The 25,286-nt window shown below is 38.7% G+C and overlaps 1 protein-coding gene across 1 annotated transcript in view; it reads left to right on the top strand.

The window, feature by feature from the left end:
- The window catches only part of CFAP99 (cilia and flagella associated protein 99), a 1,556,346-nt gene that overhangs the window by 981,634 nt on the left and 549,426 nt on the right, over positions 1 to 25,286 (top strand). The window contains exon 10 of the mRNA XM_044062893.1: positions 14,898 to 14,986. Coding sequence (XP_043918828.1) covers positions 14,898 to 14,986 — 89 coding nt within the window. The remainder of the gene's footprint in view (positions 1 to 14,897; positions 14,987 to 25,286) is intronic.

The following is a 25,286-nucleotide window of genomic DNA, read 5'->3' as shown; positions in this document are numbered from 1 at the left end:
TGAGCAGATGAAAGTGGAATCATCTGCATGTTGTATCGGGCAACTGGTTTAGTGATGGAGTGTAGAATATTGATAAAGATACTGAAAAGTAGGGAACCTAAAACTGATCCCTAGAGGCCCCACTGTGACCATGAGGAAATCGGAATAGTCTTGTTGCCATGTCACAGCTTGTTTCCTGTTGGATAAGTAACTGTAGAACCAGGTTAGTGATGGGATACTGAAGCCTAGAGAGGTTAGTTCCTCAAGGAGTTTCTGGTGTGAGACAGTATTGAATGCTTTAGATAGGTCTAGAAAGACAGTTGAAAATAGGTTACCATTGTTTTAGAGTTGATGAACTGTGTTTGTAAAGTTTGAAAGGGTAGTAGTGGTGCTATGATTAGGCAAAAGCCATGTTGAGTCAAGGAGAGTAGGTTATGGTTGGTGAGGTATTTGAGCAACTGGATGTGGATGCGTTTTTCTAATATCTTGGACAGGGGTGGGAGAATGGCTGTTGGGCAGTAGATGGTTAGTTTGGTAGAATTTCCATCTTTATGTTGGGGTATGATGTAGGATATTTTCCAGATGTTGGGGAAGTGATTTTCATTTATGGCTCTGTTGATAAGTATGGAGACTAGAAATGCTATAGCTTCTGCTGCTGTTTTGAGGTACTCTGCTGGTAATTTATCTGGTGTCAAGGTGGTTAGTTTAATTTTTAGTAGGTATTGGTAAGAGGAGGCAGAATAGTGATGGATGAGGTAGAGTTATGTTTGAGTAGTGATAAGATAGAATTTACTAAGTAGGTGTTGAATTGAGTTGCTAAATTACCTGGATATTTAGAGGGTTGTGATGGGTTGGAGGGGTAGAGTGTTGACCGAGGTTGAACAGCGAGTTTAAGGACTGCCAGAACATTTTGGGATTATTTGGTGGGTATGTTGCAGGTTTGTAAAATATTCTTTTTTGTCACTGTTTGTTTTTTGTGAAAATTCTGAGATAGCTATAATCTTGTAGAGTGAATTGAGTTTTACTATTTTGTGTATGTTTTCCAGGCCTGTTCTCTATTTAATAGTAGTTGCTTAGTAGTCTTTGTTAGCCAGGGTACTGGAATGGATTTGCCTATTTTGTGTCTGAGGGCCCTGCTTATTTAGGATGGTTGGGAAGGTATGATTAGAATGAATAACTGCTTCATCTTATGATAATGTTTTTAGGCAGTTCCAGTTATATTGCTTTATAGTTATTATAAAGCATTCAAGGTTGAAATTCTACTTGTGAATGTTTAGTCACTGTCTGAGAGCATAGGTGAGTGGATGGTCACTAATATTGTCTCGTAAGGGTCCTCTGACATTGATGTTGTAGGGCTTATTTGAAAGAATCCAATCTAGTAGGATTCTTTGGTAGATGTTTTATGGGTCCTGGTAGTGACATTTAATAGTTGTGAGAATCCAAATAAGTTTAGGTCAAGTAAGGTATTTATTTGTTTTAGTTAATGTTTATGTCACCTACGATTATGGTTTCTTTTTTGTGCTGTGATACAGCCACTGAAGAACTTCTTCAGTTGTGGCTAGATTGTTTCCAGGGGGGAAGTGTATAGTCCTACTAGGCAGATTGATTTACTGTTATTGCATTTGAGCTGGGTAATGAGAATTTCAGCATTTTGAAATTTTGGAGTAGTTTGAGGATGTTAGATTACTTCTAGGGTGTTTTTAAAAATTATTGCTACTCCACCTTTTCTTTCAGTTAGTGTGTCTGACCTGATTATGTTATATCTAAGAGGCTGTATTTCATTACTAGTTACCTCTGGCTTTAGCCATGTTTCAGTAGGTATAAGTATGTCAAGGTTATAGTTTGAGAGGATTGTGTGGAGATCATTGGTCTTGTTACATATGCCTTGAACATTTAGGTTGTGAACTGAGTTGTGGTTTGAGAAAGGAGCTGTGTCATTCTGAAGGGGTGCAGATTGCATCTCAAGTGGTGGCTGCTTACAGCAAATATGACAATTGGCAATCCTTTCAAAACTCCTGTTGCTGTGGAAGCTGTCACCGTAAATGCCTCTGCCCTAAGGTGGAATGGCATTATCAGGATCAAACAGTCCAATGTGTCTGGTCATAGTCATGGGCTGGTTTGCACATCGGTATTCTGGAGATGAGAGCAGTTCTCTTCACATTTCAGGCATTTCAGGACTCACTGCCCCAAGATGGGATAGCCATACACACTGACAGCAAGCCTGTGGCTTGATATATCAACAAGCCACAGCCTTACTGTTGCTGTGGCTTGATGTATAAACAAGTAGAGGGGGGAAGTCATGCCCTTCTACTGTCAAATCCTGTTTTCTTTCAATACCTAGTACTGGAAAATGGCTTGGTATATAAACAAGCAAGGGGGAGCTCATGCCTTTCTGCTGTCAAATCCTCTTTTTTTTCCAATACCTAGTTTTGGAAAAGGAAAATAATTTTCCTGATCACTATTAAATATCTCAAATATTTTGTATGTGCCTTGATTGTTTATATTAAAGTGCATTTGGTTGTTATCTCTTATTTTTACCAAGGCTCAAATTCCCTATCTTTAATTTCCATAAAAGTGCACAAATATTATTTAAGAAGTACTTTTCTTTATAGATCTCCTGTTAAGGATCCTCTTCCTGCATTGGCTTTATACTTTGTGCTAAAAAAGCTCAGTTTTTCTTCTTTTGAACAAGCTTCCCTTGCAGAACTGACTTTTATTTCCTGCAAAACTCTCTTTCTTGCCTTCACTTCAGCAAAAACATTGTCTGATTTTCAACACATATCTGTTTAAATACATTTTCTTAAGGATAGAGTTTCCTTAAGTACAAATCTAATCACTGACTCTCCAGTAAATAGCATAAACCTTCATGACTTTACACAGCTTATCACTAGCCGTACCAGAATGCAAAATAATAATTAACTAGGTGCAACCTTAGATTGGATCCTTGTAACAGATCCTGACAAATATTCCAATTTCAGCACTCTCCCAAACATCCTAAGTGACCACTTACCAATATATACTTGTATTACCCCCCTCAAGAGCCTAAACTCCGTATCTATAAAACATCAAGAAATTTAACCAAATTCAACCAACAACAATTTAACAACATCCTTAAAGCCATGACTGTTCCCCATTAAAATGATTACCATTGGAAGATGCTATTACTCACTTCAACAAAGTCTTCTTAGATACTTTCAATAGCCCAGCTTCTCTCCAAACCAAAAGTATATTTCTCTCAACAACTATCCAGCTAAAACAATAATTCAAAAAAATTCTGGAAAACTATCTCAGAACTCCTTAGTCCTGAAACCTCACAAAACCCATCACCAGCCCTAGACAAAGAGCCATCTCACATAGCTGACATGTTCAACTCCCACTTCATTGACAGTATGCTTAAACTTGTCAATTGTTCTACACCTAACACAAACTCCAGCCATATGGAAAATCTAATCCTAGCAGATTCAGTTAATAAGAACCCCAACACATGCACCTTCCCTCTCTATAGAACCTCTGTAGCTAGCCCCACATCTCCTACTTTCTCTCTCTCTCTCTCTACAATCTGTACATATCTCACTAATACATAAGCTTCTTAGCAAACTAAAACCTTGCTCCCTATCCGCTGATAACCATCCATCAGAATACGTAAAACTTGCTGCTGATGCAATAGCCAAACCAGTTAGCATTCTAATTAATAGATCTATCTCAAAACTCATTTCAAACTAGGTAAACGCTATAGCCACACAGTTTATGGACAGGCCTACCAAAAAACATATGCCATTACCTTCCTGCTTACTTCCCTCCTGTATTGTGCCCCCATTCTCACTAACCTCCATATGTCCCTAAAGAACAAGCTGCACTCATGGTATTACAAAATAGCCAAATTTGCATCTGGCACACCTTATTGCACACACCACTGTCATTCCTTCAGTCAACTAAACTGGCTAGAATTCCCCCATTACCTTAACTTTGTACAGCCATCTCTTGGTGGCAAAATAATTTACAAACCAGACTGCTGCCCTGCCTTAAAATCTATCTTACAGCTCTACACCCCTTCCTGAAATCTTCATTCCATTGATAAACAGCTTTTAAATGTATACAAACCTAACAAAAGAGCCAAACACAGCTTCTACTCATATGCCATTGCAAGACTATGGAATGCTCTACCTCCAAATATCAGTACCTTAGTCCATTTCTTTAAGACTTACAAAATTACACTAAAAAAATCACTTTCTGAACTTATACATATGCCCTTGCTCTTTACCTTAATCTATCTCATCTGACTTCTTCTTACCCTTCCATACTTTATCTCACCATCAACTATCTCCCTATTTCATCACATGGAATTCTGTACTTCTCTATTTCTTTATAATTCCTGTTTTCAATTTCTCCTGAACTGCTTTAAATACAATTTCTTAACTTATTCTACTGTACCTACTTCTTTTCACAAATATCTCACAATTTCTCCTATATCCCCCAGAATATCTATCACCTTAACCTCCCTAACTTTCTAACTATAAAACCTACTTATATCACTTTCAGTAGGTATCCACATTTACCTCCTTACCTTCAGTTCCTCTGCTTTGAAAATCCCATACTTCTATCTCTATGCAGTCATTTTCTCATCCCTGTGTCTTGCTTTCATCATTACTTAACTTCTACCCTTACACACTCAAAGCAAAACTAATATAATTTATGTATTTTATAGAACTAAATCTGCTCTGCCAGTAATGCCCATCTCAAAACTAATTTTCGACTGAACTTCTATAATTTGCTGTAAATTTTATCTCTCTCCACAACAAATTGTATTATGTCCAGAGATGTATAATGCTTATATATATATTAACTGTAAAAACTACAAATATTTGTATTAGAATCTATGTAATATTTATCTATGACTGTTAAATCCTTTATGTCTGCTATGTTTTTGGAGCTTTTCTTCCTGGACCTTCACTGAAAATGGGTTCCTGACCCGGTGGGACTTTTCCAGTCACCAAATGTCAATCAATCAATCAATCAATCAATAAATAAATAATTTATGCCTAAGGTAGCTATCGCTCATCTTGTATATCTGAATAAGATGATGAGGCTTGGGTGTTCATTTAAGTACTTTATTACATACAAATACATCAGTATGGATAGCAGGAACATTAAACTTAAAACAAACTGACTGACTACTACACACATGCATGCTCTCACTCTGGCAGCTCACTCAAAATGCCACTCTTGCTTGCACATGCTGAGTATTTATATATGTGTGCCTGTTGACTGGAAAGCTTCTTAAAGGTATATCACACACACACTGATCTACATCCTCTCTATTTACTAAGTTGTCATACATTGATAATGACATTTGAATAGGCATGCAAATTATACAGACAATAGTGAACAAAACAATGTTCATGTCCAGGTTGCTGTGTATTTGGAACTAGGTCTGGAAATGCGACCTGATCTTGTAATGTAATACTTAGGACTGGGTTTAGCAACAAGGACAGTCACTGGGGAATGTTCTGCTTTAGGACTCTCAGGGATATTCTCAGGAATGGGGATATCTGCAGGAATGTCCTCTGGTACTGGAACATTGGATAAGTCACTCTGAGAGCTAGAGTCTTTATTATAGGCAAGATGCTGCAATACTGGCTCAGACCCCGGTAATAAATGCTTCCAATTCCACCTAAATTCTATTCCCTGTGATTCCACAATGTATGATCTCAGCTCTTAACACAAACATTTCACAAATTCAATCCTGTCTGCATCCTCACTATCTCCCCTTCTTGTAAAGGATTGAGTGGTTTGCTGGTGTTATCATAGTAGGACTTCTGGGAAAAATGCTTATTCAGGAGTTGAGCTTTCACTGCTTTGTTGTTCTTAGCACATAGAACCAACAAATTGCTAATGACTGGTAGTGTGGTTCTGGTTTGTCTCCACATAAGTCCCTGGGCATGTGAACCAAGATGGTTATTGCGAGGAATGTTTCTAAGATTCAGGAGATTTATAAAAACATTGACATTGTCTCATTTTGATTTCTCTAACAGCTGTTTTGCAATTTGAACTGCACGTTCCACCAAGCCATTTAAACACGGGTATTCAGGACTACTCGTAATATGAACAAAGTCCCATGTTTCAGCAAATCTCTTGAACTGCTGACTTGTAAACTGTGCACTGTTGTCAGAAATGACTCTGTGCGGACTACCATGGACAGAAAAATGTCTCTCCAACTTAGTAATTACAGTTTTGGACATTAGGTTAGGAAGCAGGTCAGTCTTGAACTAATTTGAATAAGAGTCTACTAATACCAAACAATGTTGACAATTCCATCCAAAGATATCTGTAGCTACTGTCAACCAAGGTAGTTCAGGAACCTGGCTTAACTGAAGTGGTTCTTTTAGTTGATGCAGTTTAGTACTATTACAAACAGAACAAGATGAGAGTTCATTCTCAATCTCTTTTGACATAGAAGGCCAAAATACTAGTCCTCTCACCCTCTCACCCTTCTTTTGGTAGAATTAGTTCCTGGGTGGCCACGATGCAAATCTTAATATACTCTTGTTGTAAGGATTTTGTAACCATCACTTTTGGACCTTTCATGATGATACCATTGTCAGACAAAATCTTGGCTCTGTAAGGAAAATACTGCTGCATGTCTACTGGTAAACAAGATTGCTTTGACGGTCATCCTTGATTGATGAAGTGGTTGAAATTCTGGAGAACTGGATCTGAAGCTGTGTGAGTTCTAAGCTCATCAAGACATATGGCAGAAAGATTTCTCACTTCCATGACTTCAAAATCAGGTTTCTCATTTTCAAGCTGTTCGGTGTTTTTTTTTTTTTGGGGGGGGGGGTGATCTGGATAAAGTATCAGCAAGATAAAGAAGTTTGCCATTTGTGTAAACAAAATTGAAATTGTACTTTTGCAATTTGAGCATCATGAGTTACAATCTTGCAGAAGTTCTGTGCGTTGGCTTTTTCAAAACAGTGACTAAAGGTTGGTAATCAGTGTCGATTTGAATAGGTCGGCTATAATGAATGCAACGTTCCTGTAATCACAGCTGCACAGGTAAAAAACACACTCTCCAAAACCAAGAACACAGCATCCATGGGACCAGACAACATCCCAGGCTGTGTTCTACATGAACTACAGAATGAACTGGCTCCCCACTGAAGTACCATGTTCAATCATAGCTTCACCTCAGGCTTTGTGCCCACTGAATGGCACACAGAGACGGTTATCCTACTCCACAAGGGGGGAGCCACCATGGACCCTGGGAACTACCGCCCCATTAGCCTGATGAGCCTGGTCTGCAAGGCCATGGAACTTATAAACAAAGACATTGGTAATCTCCAAACTCTGGACCCCACCCAGTTTGGGTTTGTAAAAGGCAGATCATGTCTCCTAAACTTGATAGACTTCTTTGAAGCAGTCACCAAAGCCGTAGATGAGGGTAAGGTGGTTCACACAGCCTATCTAGATCTTGCCAAGGCTTTCGACACCATCCCTCACTCTGGAATTATAGATAAACTCACTAAACTAGGTATAAATCCCTATGTCACAAGATGGGTTGCCAACTGGCTCACTGACAGAACCCACACTGTGAAAGTAGAAGACTCCAAATCTGACTTCAGACCAGTGACAAGTGGAGTACCACAGGGTTCAGTCCTGGGTCCTCTCCTGTTTGGTATCTACTTCTCTGAAGTCCAGGCTAACACAGAAGGTCTTTGTCTAATGAAGTTCGCAGATGACTGCAAACTAGGAGCAATAATCAAAACTCCTAACAATGTGGACATCCTAAAAAAGGGCCTCACTGAGACAGATGCTGGTGTCAAAGCCATGGCCTCAAGCTCAATGCCAAAAAGTGCATTGTCATCCCCTTTGGTAAAAACTCTGTACCCATGAACTACAACATAGGCGGTAGTATACTTAACACTGAAAGTGTAATAAGAGACCTAGGGACACAGGTGGACAGTAGTCTCTACTTTGATAATCACATTGCCACAGTAGTCAGGAAATCCTTCTACGTGGCACACCTCATCACAAAAGGTTTCTCATCCAGAAAAAAAGAGGTCATTGTTCCCCTCTACTCATCACTCATTAGACCCATTATAGAGTACAATGCCCCTTTTGGTATGTATCTCACAAGACATCTACAACAACTGGAAAGGCCGCAGAAATACCTCACAAAGAGGATTAACAGCCTCAAACAGATGCCCTACGCAGACCATCTCAAAAAACCCCAGCTTTACTCTGTCGCATATTGTCTACTCAGAGGTGATCTCTGCCTAACATACAAAGCTATGTCAAACTCAGAGCTGTTGGACATGCTCCACTTAAAGAAGTCCCAATCCCTCCGAGCTACATGCTCTAGGGACCTAAACCTTGTCACCACAATAAACAGAACATGCCGGAGGAATAGATTCCTGTCCCAGAGACTTCCCATACTCTGGAATAAACTATCTATCTATATCAAACAAAGCTCCTCATTAGTACTCTTCAAGAAAAATCTTGATGATTGGATGGGAAATAGGAAACTCACCCCGGGGATCACTTCTGTGGCTCTGCTTGACAGTGGCACAGGAAAATAATTTTCTTGGGTGGCAAAAGCCAGGGTACCTTTTTGGCTGGGCTTGTATAGGCCCTAGGGCCGATAGCCTAGTACCTACCTATGAACCTATAAATATAATCATGGAATTGCGAACATGCAAACACAATTGTCAAGAGTTCTTTATCTGAGCATACTGCATCTCAGTTTTGGTTAGAGTTCTCGAAGAATAGGCTACTGGTCTACCCTCCTGAAGAAGGACTGCACCAAGACCAGTCTTAGAAGCATCGCAGGAAATAGTTACTGGTTTGTGAACATCATAGTATCTAAAAGTAGGTGGACTAGCAAGTCTCTATTTCAGGATATCAGATGCTCTTTGGTGTTGTTCTGATGAGGACTAGGATACATCATTGTGTGTCAGCTCTCTTAGCGGTGCTGAAAGTTGGCCCAAATCTGGAATGAACTTGCCTAGATAGTTGACCATGCCAAGAAAACGTTGTAGGGCTTGGACATTGTCTGGAGCTGAAAACTCAAGAACTGCTGTTTGCTTGGACAGATCTGGTCCTAAGCCTGAAATGGTAAACAAATGACCAACATAAGTAACTTCTCATAGCCTGAATTTACATTTTGGAGGATTCAGATTAAGATTGACTTCACAAGCTTTTTCCAGAACTTTCTTGAGGTTTGCATCATGTTTGGCTTCACCATTGCCTCCTACAAGAATACCATCTACTATAATAGCGCATGGATAGCCAGAAATAATTTGCTCCATTGCACTCTAAATTTATTCCAAATAGCATTCTCAGAAATCTGTACCTTCCAAATGGTATACTGAATGTAGCTAGCAATGAGGATTTATGGTCAAGCAAAATTTGCCAAAATGAACTGTTTGCATCTAAGACAGAAAAAATGGTGGCATTTGGCATAAGAGCAGTGACTTCTTCGACTGTATGCATTGGATGATGAGGTCATTTTAGTGCTTTGCTCAGGTTTCTTGGGTAATTACATATTCTGAATATCATCTGAGCTTTTCTTATGAGCTACCACCATGGAGGATGCCCATTCAGCTGGTTCTTCTTAAAGTCTTTTGGCTTTTCCCAGTTAGGGGCCACCACAGTTGAACTCCAGTCCGCTAATGATTGGCAGTGGATTTTTATGGTGCTGAGTTGCTAGCCCAATTCCCAACCTTCAAAGAAGGCACACCCATTCATGCACGCACCTACCTGCATGTGTTTAAATGTCACTCGACCACAGGGAGGTTCTTCTACTGGACAAATTACTCCTTGCTGCACCATTCTGTCTAGCTCAGCTTTGACTCTGTTCTATAGCTACTGGAACTTTCCATACTGGTCTGATGACTGGGCTTACTTCAGGGTTTAGCTTCATGGAGTACACAACTGAGAGTTTGTCTAGTTTGTCTTTGAAAAGATTGGCATAATCAGAAAAAAATATTCTGGGTGAAATTAGAGTTGTTATCCTTCAAGCTTACATGGTGGACTTCCTTATTAAGTGAAAGCAGTTCCATTTTCAAATTGTCTCTAAGGCCTAATAGTGACTGTACATGTCTCTTGACTATGTAAAATTGCAAATCATAGCTGTTCCCAACAGAGTAACATGAAAGTACTACTGAGTCTTCAGTTTGAATTTCCTCACCACCATAAACAACAAGCTGCACACACGTCTCCAAATCAAGCCTCTCACCAGTTTTTACTCTAGTAAACATTTCTGTTGATATAACATTGCACTTTGAACCAGTATCTGTTTTGAGCTCCATAGGTCTCCCATTAATCCAAACAGTACAAAATACTTCATTATTTGCCCACATATCTATTGCATTGACTGGTTCACCAAGCACAGACACACCATCAACATAAAAAGTAGGGTCACAGCTTTCTAATTGATCAACTTGCCTCTTTGAATGCTCTTTTTTAATGAAAGAATGATTCTCTTTTCATTTACAAAACCTTTTGAAATGATTCCACTTTTTGCACTTGTTGCGCTGCTGACCAAAAGCTGAGCACTTTTCTCTTTTAGATTCATGATTGCCACCACAATTACGCCAGTTGACTATGAGGCTAGGTGGGGGCACATTCTTTGATTTAGCTGACTTACCCTTGTGCTTCACTGAACATGCTCTGGATTTTGCTAGAAAGGCTCTGGGTTTCACTGAAGCTGTCCCACACTTAGGCCTATATGTTTTAACCATGTGCTGCAGGGTCTATATTATATCCTCAACCTCTTAACTTGTCGAACGCCTAAACATCGACAGCTAAGGATCGAAAACTTACAATGTTGAATGGCCAGTTAAGCGACATCTTTCATTGGGAAAGAATTTGCTTGACCATGCCAAACTAACATAAACTTCCAAGCTGTAACAAAGTGGGGGGCTTCATCCTCCGCATCCCCCTAACTAAATATACCAACTCCGAGATTGCTCTATATTGGGGAAAGGGCAAATTCCCGATAATGGCCAAGTGAATTCTTTCCCAATGAAAGAAGTCGCTTAACTGGCCATTCGACATTGTAAGTTTTCAACCCTTAGCGGTCGACGTTTAGGAGTTCGACAAGTTAAGCGGTCAATGATATAATATAGACCTGTGCTGCATACTATCTACATTAGCAGTAGGAGAAGCCATGTGTGTGCTTTGCTCACTTGTAAGCATATTTGTGTGCTTTTCTGTAAGCTTGTATATCTGAAAAAAACTCTATAACCTTATTCAAATTTAAATCACTGTCTCAAAGCAAATCTTTCTCACTGTATCATCTTTAATACCATACACAAGCCTGTCTTTTATCAACTCATCTCTTAAATCACCAAATCTGCATGCTTTTTGCCTTATTTCTCAAGTTGGTTATATATGCTGCAAAAGTTTCACCAGGTTTTTGAATCCCAGAGGTGTATTTTCTTTTCCCCATTCAGTTATCCAGGTTGCACTTAAAAAGGGTTAATGAGGTACTCTGCTTGACATAGAGAGGGGAGTCTGTCCCACAGAAGGGGGAGTCTCTGGGACAGAAATATGTCCCACTAACAACTCCTATTGATTCCTATTGATATCCCAGACCGGGTTGAGGTCACACATGTGGGTTACTCAAGTGTAGCTTTACTTGCGGATATGCAGCAGTCCCATCAAGGCGGGGTCTGAGATTGCTTTGTATGCCAAACAGAGGTCACCTCTGAGGAATCTGTATGAGACTAAGTAGAGGGACAAGGCTTTTAGCCTATCTGTGTAGGGTAGATGTTTGAGGCCCTGGATTCTCCTGGTGAGGAATCTCTGTGGTCTGTCCAGCTGCTGGATGTGATTTGTGAGGTACATGCCAAAAGGGGCATTGTACTCAATAATGGGTCTTATAAGGGAAGAATACAGGAATGTTATGACCTCCTTGTCCCTGGATGAGATACCCTTACTAATGAGGTGGGCCACGTAGAAAGCTTTTTCTATAGCGTACACTTCTTTGGACTGTGACACACACACAAACACACACACACACACGCACACACACACACACACACACACACACACACACTAACATACCTGATCAGTGAGTGCTAAACTGTGATCAAGCAAGACCAAAAGTCATTTTTCAGAAAAAAAACTGTCCCCCTCTTCAAAACTTAGACACTTTCTGTGTGCTCCTCTGATACTTGATGTGATGAAAGTAAAATAACTAATGACAAAAGATGCATTCATGTTGCTAACAGCCATGTTTGCTGATGCCACACAAACAGTATCAGTGATAACTTAGCATTGATAATATACTTTCTCTCTACATTTGCACACAGCTTGTCTCCCTCACCAAAAATGGTCATTTTCTGTGTTCAACACTGATATTTGACAGTGATAAAAGTGAAAGAAATAATGGAATGTATTTAAACTTGTTGTTGAACACATATGCTCTGCCACCACAAGCCACATCAGTAATTGCTTAACAGTAATCTTCAGCTCTGGTGTGATAGACAGATGATTGGTCCGCATGACCTAAGTTTGATTCTTGGCTCAAGTGCTTGATAGAGGGAGGATGGGAGTGCCCTTTCTGGGGAGAAGGCAGAGCAAATCAGGACACATACTATTACAATTCTTTCAAGGAAGGGCAGCATTTTAATGTGTATCCTGGGATGAACTCTTGGTTCATCAAGCCACTGCCTGGTGAAGGCCTTCCTTAGCAAGTGTACTAGAACACGAACTTGCAGGAGGAAAGGGTTGTGAATCTCCTCAGTGACACTGGCAGCTTGTTCTCATGGCCATGGTATAGGGTTAGTCCATACATATGCCCTTATTACTGGGATGCAGGCACTGGCACACCCAACACTAATAGCTGCCTCTGTAATGGGCTTCCCAGGCTATTTTGCCCCCACACTGCACTGGGGCAATTCCCTAGTATGGAGAAAGAAATGTGCAGAGCCTAATTGGGAGAGTGTTTCTGGTCAACATGCATGGAGATAGTGATTGTCTTGGGAGGTGGGGCTAGATGTTGTTTGGGCAGATGTGGCTTAATGGATAGGGCACCCAACGTCAGGTATGAGGATGGTAGGTTCCAGTTCTTCTGTGGTTGTCAGAGTCTGTCAGCTATCATATTGTATTAGAGCAAGGATGCTAATTTATGGTTTTCAAAAAAACTGAAATTCTGTTTTGGGCTATTTCATATCTGATATCTGTTTTTCAGACATTCATGCCATCAGTCCTAGTCTTTGATGATCTATGTTTGCAGATGACTTTAAACTGGAAGTTGTTTTTCAATCTTCCACTGACTCTTAATTGTCCCAACTTGGGTTGGGCCATGTTAAGAATTACTGAAAGGACAATGGTCTCAAATTAAATGTAAGAAATGTTTCTGTACCATAAAGGTAACACACCCCTCCAGTCTGACACTGTCATAAGAGATCAAGGCAGTTGTGTTATCTCCTTATCTTTTGACCATCATGTCTCCACAGTAGGTAGGAAAGCATGCTGTCTGGCTCATCTAGTTTCCAAAGATTTCTCTTCTGGATCCAAAGAAGTCTTAATTCCGATGTACTTGTATTTCTTCAGGCCCATTGTTGAATATAAAGCTCCTGTTACTATGTATTTCTCTAAATATATTACTCAGTTTGAACACCTCACTGATATTCTTAACTAAAACTATCACTGGTCTCAAAAGTCTTAGTGGGTTATTGGCTAAGCTTATAATGGTTTGTAGACTTATTGCCTAGTACCTATATATGAACCTAAGACAAAAAAAAAAAAACACCTAAAATATAATAGTTACTTAACACTGATCTTGGAACTGCTCAGTTGCTTTCATTCATAGCTTGTATCCAAAACATAGCCACTTTCATGTACAGCTCTGATGTTTGATTGTGAAAAAAGTGAATAAAATAATGCCCTGAGTGTTGCAATTCAAGCTGCTGTCAGACATGTACAGCTTCTCTTTGACAAGCCCCATCAGTGATCATTTAACAGCGATCATGTAATTACCTTTTGTTTCAGATACAGCCTTCCTCCCCTAAAGGCAACCCCTTTCTGTGTACACATTTGATATTTCATTGCGAAGAAACTAAAGGAAATAATGACCACAAATGTGTTTTAACTTGTTGCTTTCAGATACATGCACTGCCCCTTAAAAAGGTATATTAAAGTTCATTTAATGATTGTGTGACATTTGCCCCCCCCCCCCCATGAAAAAAAAAAGATAGCAGCTTTATGTGTATAACTGTGAAGTTTGGTTGTGATAAAAGTGAAATAAATAATAGCAAAGTGAGTTGTATTTACTTATTGCTGTCCTACTGAAATTGCCAGCCTGCTACTTTCATAAGCTGCTATTAAGGGTCCTGAACTAAGCTGCAAATTCTTTATCTTCACTGCACAAACTGTTGTGATAGTGTAATCAAGGTATTGTGAATAAATTATTTCTTAGTGTTCTAGGGCTCTGTTGAGATTAAAATCATTCCTGTGAGATGGGATAATACTAAAATACATGCATAGCTCCAGCAACTGATATGTTTTGCAAGAAAGAGATACAGGCAGAGAAAAATGAAAATCATCTTCATAGAGCGAACTATAGAAAGGAACATTTATCAGCTGGTCCATTCAAGCCATGTTAGGAGTCAGTGAATTTGTATTTTGTGCTGTTAGATAACACTTTCTGTAGCAAACTGCTTTCTTCCATTATCACTTCTTTTCATTCCTAATGTTACATTTTTATACCAGCAAACTGTGAATTAAGTGCTAAGTATTTTCTCACCTAAAACTGCCTTGAAATCAGGCAAATATATTTTTGACTCCTCTTTTACATCAGATTAATCAAAATACTAGGGGTGAAAAAGTTCCAAGGGTTAATGTTCTAACTCAAGTCAAGATGTTTGTTGAATACAGAGTTAATTAACAAATTAACCTGCTTTTTTGTCTAGGTGGATAATATACCAATTAAACTGAACACAGCAGCCATTTTGAGAGAAGGTCTCATTTATCAGAGAAGAGAAGAAGAAGAACTTCATAGGTAAACATGAAATTGTGTTTATAACTCTTAAAAGTATTAAAAACAGTGAATGATGATGAAAATGGGTGGCACTAATAGTGTGGGACATTTGCATATTTTAAATGTCTTTTGTGATGATTTTTCATTAATACTTTTTATATTGTGTGGCGTATCCACACCAGCTAGAGGTATTTCTGTGTATGCTGTCTTGAGGCAAGAACAACTGAGCATCATTCTTGCTCTGTTAAAAGCCTGTTGTAAGTACTAATTACATGCCCACTGAATACAAATGAACAAGTGCCCAATTAGTATTTTTTATTGTATTATTCATATATATATATATATATATATATATATATATATATATATATATATATATATATATTAAATAAATAAATGGTTATGTGCTAATCCCTGTAGTCAGTTTTCATTCGTGTCTCCTACCTACTGGATTAGTTAAGGAGCAAAGTGCTCCTGCAAGTTGCTGCTGTCAAGAAAGTGGAAAATGTGCCACGTGCTGGGTTAACAACAGCACATTAGATGCGAATAGGCTATAGCTGCAAAAAAAGTGTTATAACTAAATGGCAAATTTTATATTTTTATTGCCCAGACCAATAGCATAGGGGTTAAACTTCAGGATTACCTACTGACAGACCTGGGTTTGGGGCACAACTGGACGGCAGCAGTATCTGCGCTGAAGAAAAGCCTGGGAATCTATTTCCATTATATGCCACAAGAACCCTATATGGCCTACCCATAGAGTCAACATGAATTAGTTTCAGCTCGAGGGCATCTAACTAATTTACTTATATTTTAATTATCTTTTTTGTTGACTAAGTAAAAAAAACATACCATGAGACACTGCTGACTAACAATTAACTGTTATGTAATTCTGAGTGATTTTTGTAAAGCAATTTTTAGCTAATTACATAGACAGAGAAAGATCACCATCATTATCATCATGTGAAGTAGACCAGAGGTTATTTACTTTACTCTACACTACTCTTACAGCGAGTAAGGGTAAAACTACTGTGGTTCCTTATACATTGCTTTCTCAGGTCATTAGACACTCCAACTTGAATGAAATGGTATATTGTTGTATTAACAATAAGATTTATTTATTTTCAGTTTGATGACCGGGGAAGTCCACTGGGCCAAGAAGAGCCCATTTTCAGTGGAGGCCCGGGGAGAAAAGCTCCATAAACAATTGAATACAAACATACAAGTTCAAAGAAAATTATAAACACCATATCAAGCAAGGTATATACATTATTCACAGAGTAAAATAAAGTACACAGGTTTAAAGTATATACAATTGAATACATAGCAGCAGTAGAGGTGTTGGACAAAGCATTACATATTTAGTCTGTAACTAAATAAACATTTGGAGAATTTAGGATTTATATATTTCAAAAGTAGAGGGAAGCAGAGAAGTATTTAACAGAAGATGAGTGTGTCATGTAGATAGTAGACAGGGTGTGTGGGAGGAGGTGAATGTGTTACAGAGTGTCTTTAAGTATACTTTAGAGTGGCGGAAAGGCTAGTTGTTTTTTTACAGAAATGTGGTACTAACTAATTCAGAAGTGTAAGACTCTAATAAAAGTGTAGAAGAGGAGAATAAAATAACAGTTTAGTAGTGGAGTTATTGGTGGAGGGAAGAGGGTTGGCTGCTGAATGTGTGGAGGAGGATGGACTCAAGCGGGAGTAGAGCAGGGACATATCCAATTTGAGGATACGTAGGTGTGTAGGAGGGATTTGAAGGTGTTGTGGTTTGGGGTATTGCAAAGGGATGGGGGGAGTCAGTTCCTTAGTTGGCTATGGAATATGATATCAGAAGTTGTCCAGGGAGCTGGGAAGGTTTATGGATTTGTAAGAGGTTTTGGTTTTCTGATCGGAGTGAATGGTTAGGGTACATATGGGGTTATGGCGGATGAGAGAGTGGGGCAGTTGGATGGCTTGAACACAAGTTTATGGGCAGTGGTGAGTTTAAGAAAGTTCAGGTAGTTAGGAAGCTCTAGCCACTGTAAAGATTTGAGGGAGTTGCAGTGGTTGGATGAGTTTTTGGAGTTGGTGGCAAATTTGCAGATTTTATTATAACAGGAATCAAGTTTGGTTTGTAATCCTAGTTGGAGGTTGGAAAGCAGGGGGGCACCATATATTAAAGAGGAGAGAAGGTAGGAGGAGAAGGTATGAGGAGGCTAAGGTCTTTCTGGTGGAAGGAGTTAGGAAGCGGTAGTGACAATATAGGAGACCTAGCTTTTGGTGTGTTTTTTTTTAGTGGATGTTTATATATGGATGTCGAACTTCAGATATCGAAAGATACCCCTTTTATATGTTGATTATTATCTCATCTCTCTTTACTGCTCATACTTGTGACAAAAAGATGAAACCAGAAACTACTTAAACTACATGCAGTCCATATAAGGGCCTATGACCCTATACTCCACACTATTCAATTATTTTTCCAAGGTACACATTAGTTCAAATTAGTTCAGTACTTAGATTATTCGGAAACTCTGTATTGCACGAATGCCCAAGGTTGTATGGCTTCAGAGTATGAATGACTTAAGTAGTTAGCATTTGGGGTCATACCTCTCCCAACATGGTGGGTACAAGGGGCTTTGCTGTCCTATATAAATGTTATGTGGTCATACTGGTTTGTAACTGCGATAGTGTCAGTGCTATGGCATTTTTATATGCTACTGTTTGTGATCTTTTTATCTTTTAAAATATTCCATTTTGGATATAGTACTTCAAATATTTTCTGTTTCAGCCTTTTGATTATACGTATCAGGCACTTCTGTGAGATGTGATTCATTCATGTGTAGTGAGCTCTTGAGGAAAATATGAACCAAGCTGGTTTGTTTTGCATATTTTTAACAAATGGGATAGCCTTCAGAATGATTTTACACATTGCAGTTATCATCTTTTTGGGACTGGACATGTATTGGGGGAAAAACAAGTACTTAGGAATTCCTTATTGTGACACTCAGCTATCTGAGTTCCACAGTAGATTTATTTGTGCTGTCCGTCTCTTGGTGATTTAAAAGATTTGAAAGCTGTCCCTGCACCTCTGTTTTAACACTGTTAAACTGATGTGCCCACAGTGGGTGTGAAATTGAGTATATTATGTTGGTGTATTATTTTTATACAGCACTGAAAAATAATTAAGGTTACTTGTTTGCTATACACTGAACAGCTCCAAGTGTGAGTTTGGCAACAACTGCTACATATTTTTCTGGACCACTACATCCTCATCAGTGGTATGCACTGGATTCTAGAATTCAGTATTGCTCTGTGCAGCATACTTTATTTATTTATTCACTGCTTATTTATTTATTTTATTGACTGGCCCTTTTAATGTGTTTATTTATTTATTCATTCAGTCATTCAGGTTGCTGACTAGGATAGATCAACTGTCTGTAACTCATTTAAGCAAGAAGCCTGGGGAGAAAGACTCCAAAATATGTACAAGTATGTAAAATGGCACGAGACAAATTTCTAACACTGTGTGTATATATATATATATATATATATATATATATATATATATATATATATATATATATATATATATATATATATATATATATATATATATATATATATATATATATATATATATATATATTATAGACACATTATTATCAGAATTAGTTTGGATTTGAATGCATGAGATAGATAAACTCAGTAAGAGCCAGATATTCACAGCAGTGTAACTACTTAATCTGCAATGGGTAGAGACATGACTTGTTTTAGAAAAAAATATCAAAACATATTAAGAAAGTATTTTGATTACTATAGGGAGTATATATTTTTAAAACAGGTAGGATAGCCAGGCAGCTGTGCTGTGTGGCTGTTTATATATGGAATTATTTGAGAACTTGCTTGAAGGTAATAGCGATGGCATCAACTCTTAGGATGAGGGGTAGGACAATTCATGTGTTGGAGACATTGGTAGAGAAATGAGTCATTGTGACGATTATATGATGTATGGGGGGGGGTCAGAAATTTATTTTCTGATCAAAGGAAATGATTAAGAGATTTTTCACAATGTTGGTGTATGGTTTGAAATATTGCAATAGTGGATAAAAGCAACCTGTTTTTGAGTTCTGGAGAGTTATTTGTCCTAAAGGAGAGGCAATGACGTGCTTGAGACTGATAGAAATATGGAATTTAGAGGAATGGCCAGATGCACATTTCTAGAAACAGCTGTAAGTTTGCTGTGTGCGGTTCAACGGTGAGGGAAATGCTGATATTTGAAATGTTACTGTTGCAGTAGGAAAGCCTGAACAGGAGGTAAGCTGCAGCAGGTATCAGGTGTGCCTGATATGTTATATATTAGCTTGCTCAGTAGAGCATGCCTCTTTTATGGTTACACTACTATACTATTTTGATGATTTAGTGTTTAAACTTTAGAGTTAGGTCAACTGTGTTACTGAGTAGTTTAAAAGTTTGTACAAATTCAAAGAGAATGTTATTGTTGTCATATAAGTTAAGCCTGATAGGTTGCACTACTTGATGCAATCCTGGATAGAAGACCATGGCTTCAGTCATATTAGTATTATGCTAGAGACCAGAGGCATCTATCGAAGACTTGGTGTTGGAAAAGGTCTTCTGAAGTATTTAGGATATTTCTTGTAGAGGTGTAGAAGATAAGTACAGTATAGTATCAACTGCATATTTTAGAAGCAATGCAGGATAGCAGACAGATGGTATATGCTTGACAGGTAAAAGATAAGATAAGAAGATGAGGAAAAGGGGACCAAGGCCAGAGCTTTGTTGTATAGTAGTGCTATGGGAAGAATGAAGAATATGTGCTGTGGCTGCCTAACTGCCTGTGATCTACCAGCCAGAGAGCCAGCTTAAAGTGATGGTCGGTATCTTACACTTAAAAACTCAAGAGACCACTATGACATATGAAAGGCTTCAGATAAGTTCAAAAGGATGGATAATTGAGAGTCAGTAGGATGGTGTTGGAGTGAGTAATCACAGTTCATAGGTGTGACTGAAATGTTTTATTTTACCCCTTAAATGCAAGGCTTAGTTCCTAGTTCCTCCCTCAGTTCACAGGTATTTAACCTTAAGATCTGAAGTTGTTTTCATTTGATCTTCAACCTGAGGGACTTGGATCCGGTACGAATTTGACTCGGTCATATACTCCAGCATTGGATCCAAAGTCCAAGCTCCTCCCCTACCCATAATGCCCCTCTCTCCCTCCTCGCCTCAGATCTCATTTGCCACTCGATTTGAACAGCAAGAGTTTTCCATTGCTCCAAGCTCCAAAGTTGTATGTGGATTTCTTTTATGTTTCTTTTCTTCCCTTTTCACTACTTTCTATCTTTCTATCCCCTACCATCTCTTTGCGCATTTGGCATCAATCTCTATCCAAAAAAAAAAAAAAATCTTTCTTTTTCTATCTAGTGTGTGTGTGTGTGTGTGCTTGGTATTCCTGCCATGGCTGATACTCCTAAGCCAGGCTTTAGGAAGTGTGCAGAGTGTGGGCATAAACTACATCTCTCAGATGCACTGTCTGTTTGGGAGTCGCCCATCTAGATTCCTCCTGCTCGATCTGCGTGGACTTCAACCCCTGCACTTTGATCTACAGGAGGAACAAGCTTATTTTAAAGGGCCTTCTCCCACCTCCCACTGAGGCTTCTACTTCTTCTGCCCCAGCTTCTAGGACTCAACCTCCCTCTAAGAAGCCTGGGGATGGAGAGAAAGTGCACTCCAAAGAGCGGTATCAGCTAGGAGGAGGTCTCCTGAATGCTGTTCCTTGGCTGAACCAGGCTTCAACCCCCACACTTTGATCTACAGGAGGAACAAGCTTATTTTAAAGGGCCTTCTCTCACGTCCCACTGAGGCTTCTTCTTCTTCTTCTGCCCCAGTTTCTGGGAATTAACCTCCCTCTAAGAAGCCCAGGGATGGAGAGAAAGTGCACTACAAAGAGCAGGATCAGCCTAGGAAGAGGTCTCCTGAGCACTGTTTCTTGGCTGAGCCCCCATCTAAGTCCCACCTGGATCCAAGTCAGAGTTCCCCTCGGCTCCAGTCTCTGCACTTCTCCCTGGAGCCGGAGCACTCTCGGGCTCGGTCTCCCACTACTACCTCTATTCAGCGCCATTCTAAGCTGGTGTTGGTAGCCTCTTCAGTCCAGTCCACTCGGAGTCTGTCCGAAGACGAGTTGGACAGGATGATGTTGAAATTCCTTCAGGCCCAGATTCAGCTCAGAGTCTTGTCTGCTCCATCCCCTGCCAAGGCTAGGAACACACAGTCTACCTTTCTGCCTATCTCTCCTTCTCCGATCCAGCCTTTGATTTCAGAGTCCTTGGATCCGAGGTTCCTGGGTGTTGAGTGGTCTGCGTCAATGGTCCCTGGTACCTGGCTATCTGAGGCTTTTATTGTGGAGTTTTATGCTTTGTAGAACTTTGTGAAATGCCTAAAATATTTTAGCAACCTCACAGCTTTTATGGACAGTGTCAAAAAGTAAAAGAGCTACAGTGATGATGAAGGTGTAGAGAAGTAAACAACTACTGTATTCTCTTCACTCTTCTCCTTTCCCACAAGATGAAAATAAAAACAAAAACAACATGAAGACTTTTCTAGGTCATTTATACAAGGAATACCAGATAAGTGTTCACAAGGAAGGTAAAGGGAATCATCTGATATATTTTGAAAGTTTTTGTAACTTGAAGCTGCAGGCCTCCACCATGCTTCAGGTTAGTGTAATAAACTCTAAGGATCTCTCCCTCATCTCATAGAATTTTACAGTGCTATTCACAGCAGTCATAAAAAATGAGCTGTTATGTGCCCTTGTTTATAAGTTACTGTTTGAAATATCTGAAATATCAGGTAATAAACGTTTCTGTGCATAATCTAAAAGTAAGAATCACAAGTTGAAAAAAGGGGCTCTAATTTAGACAATTGTCATAATTCAATGCTTTCCAAATTATACCAACTAGAAAAATCTTCAGCCTCTTTCAAAAAAGCTTTCACATTTTAAAAGGAAGGTTAAGGAGAGAGTGTATCATTATTAGAGGCCTAGAAGAAAATTACCCAAATTAATTGAGGTTATACAATAAGTGTTTAATATTGTAGCTAGTTCCCTAGAAGCTCTTATTTCACATACTGTGGACAGGGTACACAGGACCTTGTGTCTCTTCCCCGCTAGGGTATCACCAGAAGTTATAATGTGTTAAACTGTTGAGTCCGGTAGATGCTTCTCAAGTTCTCGTAGCAGCAAAGAAAACTAAATCTTTCTGTTGACATGACTGTGACCTTAAACTGTAGTGTAATTTACCCAAAGAGGTTAGAGCAGAAAGAGCTGAAATGACACCAGATGTCCAGATGCTGATACAATGAAGAATTAAATTTATGATAACATACCCTCCTGTTTTTTCCTTTGTGTGGAAATGTCCATTTGCAAAGCTAATAATCCATCTCAAATTTTGCAGATCTGCAGAGATTACATTGGTTGTGATTGATTATCATAGTATTATTTTAAATCTGTGTTTTATGACTGAATGGTTTAAATTAATACACAAAATGTATTGATACTGTAGATACTGTTGTGCTACACTATTGCTTTAGATCTCCTTTTTGTACTTTTTATCTGGTATGCTCACTTTTTATGCTACACTTTTGCTTTAGATCTCCTTTTTGTATTTTTATGTTGTATGCTCACTTTTGTTTTTATCCCTCATGTAATGTCTACTGTTTAAATATGCATTTTACTGACTCCTGTTGGTAACTCCTGAGGAGAGCCCGAAAATAGGCAAACTGAATTAATGCTCAGCCCAGGTCAACAAACACATAATAAATAAGACTATGATTAAGCCATACATTTTCTAGTGTTCATTTCTCTGCTATATACATTTAGCTGAAAGTCTGCATGGTGGTCTTGTTGAGTTCTTTAATCATTGTATTTAGATTCACTGTGGTATTGAGGAGATCTTATACCTGTTTCCTCTTTCCTCTATATTCTATAATACTACATCAGAGACTATGTTTTGAAGGTAAAACAATATAGTCATAGATGATTATCCTAGTTAAGAACCAAGAAGTTATTGGCAACACTGCATTAACCAGACAAATTTATAGAAATATAATTCAGTATGATGTATATTATCATTATGGCTTCTTGATGTGGATGTAGCATTAATGGGTTCTGAAGGCAAGAATAATTAAATAATTTACTGCATGAAAAGTTTTGGTTTGTTGACTGCACTATGTATTAGCACAGTAATGGTTTGCTGTTAGAATCTCTGCTTTTTCATAGGAGTCTTGATCTTACCTTACCTTTCAGCTATTCTTCCCTGCAGACACCCAAATAATTATCAACTAAATGCAACTGAATGAGTTCCATATTAATTAATTGGAGTTTATATGTCAAATATATGTATCCTTAACCTTTCCACTCAAAATGTTCTTTGGTAAAACTCAAATATGAATAACAGTCAATGAAGTATTAGCAAGACATGGGGAACATAACAAGTTGAAAAAGCCTGAGGGCTTTAATTATTGAGTCTCTCTGTTATCGTTTCCTCACATGAACTGAATTCCCTTTTTGTGATTGGTTCAACTGATGCTGTGGTCTTGGTGCAATAGGTATGCCCTAGAATAAAACTTAACATTTACTTATGAGTGTCAAGATAACCGTATTTTTGTCTGGCCTTTTGCCTGTCTATGTGTGACCATCTTTGACACCATAAATCTTTTGATAAACACCGTTATAATTATACATAACTGTTTATTTAATTAAAGTTGCTTCCTTGTCTGTGTTCTTGTTTCTGGTTGAAATCCTTATATTTTCAGCATGATTCAATATCTTCTCATGAAGCACTGTATGCAATATAGTTATACACCTGCTTCAAAGAAGTATTTAATAAAATGAGTTGTTCCATCTATAGGCACTGGCAGACATTTAATATATTTTGCAGTCCCATTCTTAATCTTGATTAGTCCACCATTTCTTTTTGTAGATAGGCTCAGCTACATAGATGTTACTACAAATGTATCCTATTTCATCTGTCTGTCCAATCCAACTGTCGGGACTAGAGCCACTTGTTGGATCCAATCCAAGCTCCTGAACTCTACTCTCACATAATTCTATGTGCCCCTACTAGCTTCAGATCTCATTTGCCATCATTGGAAATGGTCAACCCACTCTGTGCCAGTTAAGTGTTTTCAGATTGTTGCATATTCTTCAGTGTTTTTTTCCCTTCAACATTTCACTAGTTGTCTATTCTTAGTCTTTAATTACTATAGATTACTCAGTTCCTCTTGACTGCCTTATATTTCCTTCTTCCTCAGTGGAATATTGTTTGCGTTGACTACTCTCAACACATAGGCCTGTTACTTGTTGCCTCATGTCTTCTCTCAGCTACCAAAAAAAAAAAAAAAAAAAAAAAAAAACTAAAAGAGTTTTTTTCTCAGCTATCTAATTTCTTTATAAAGTTAGTTGTTATTATTGATGCAGTTTCCATTTTAGACAGTAGCTGTGTTTGTTTGCGATGGATAAGAGTTTAAAAAAGTGCTCTAAGGGTGGGGGTATAAATTCCTGTCTCGTGGTCCACATGATTGTTGTGTGCTATGTTTAGTGCCCAAGCAGTTTGATGTAGAGTGTGCCGTCTGTCAGTGAATCTGATTCAGAGCCCTTGCAAATTCAAAAAACAAGTTAATAATTAAAGGTTTCTTGCACTCACATCCACAGGTTTCACAAATGAGTGTCAAGAAAAAGGAAAAATTAAAGACAGGGAAAAGGATAAAGACAGAGACAATTAAAAGGAACCAAGGTGGAGAAAGACAAGGTCCTCACCCTTTATCAGATCAGAAGATTATCTGTACTGAGAAGGGCTCTTCTCCATTGCCATCCACTTCAACTGCAGCAACTTGTCTCCATTGGAGACAGTTGTCAACCATGATAAGTCATTTTCCAGGGTTTTGAACAGGGAACTTTCTAGGTTTCATTCATTGAGACCTCCTTCATGTGCTTTAATCAGATCTTTTAAATCTTACATAAATACTTCAGAAGCAGAATGGGAACCCACGATGGGTGCCTTTTGTAAGACCCACATAGAGTTGGGTATCATCCCATCACCCTCTGTCTTTATGGTGGATCATCTTATCCCATCCTTACGTTTCTTAGCTTCTTCCCTGAATACCTGTCTCTATGCTGGTGGTTTCAGAGATGACTTGCATCCCTGAGCCTATAAGTTCAGTGCCAATAACTTCTCTTCCTTTGACCCCAGTCTCATCACATCCAATGCCCTTATCTCCAAGAACCTCTGGGGTGAATTAGTCTCAGGGCCAACTGCTCAATGCT

This window comes from Protopterus annectens, chromosome 2.part1 (assembly GCF_019279795.1).
Source record: "Protopterus annectens isolate FY-2018-M chromosome 2.part1, PAN1.0, whole genome shotgun sequence".
Lineage (NCBI taxonomy): Eukaryota > Metazoa > Chordata > Ceratodontiformes > Protopteridae > Protopterus > Protopterus annectens.
The sequence above is the reverse complement of the archived record's forward strand: the minus strand, read 5'-3'. Positions and strand labels throughout refer to the sequence as shown.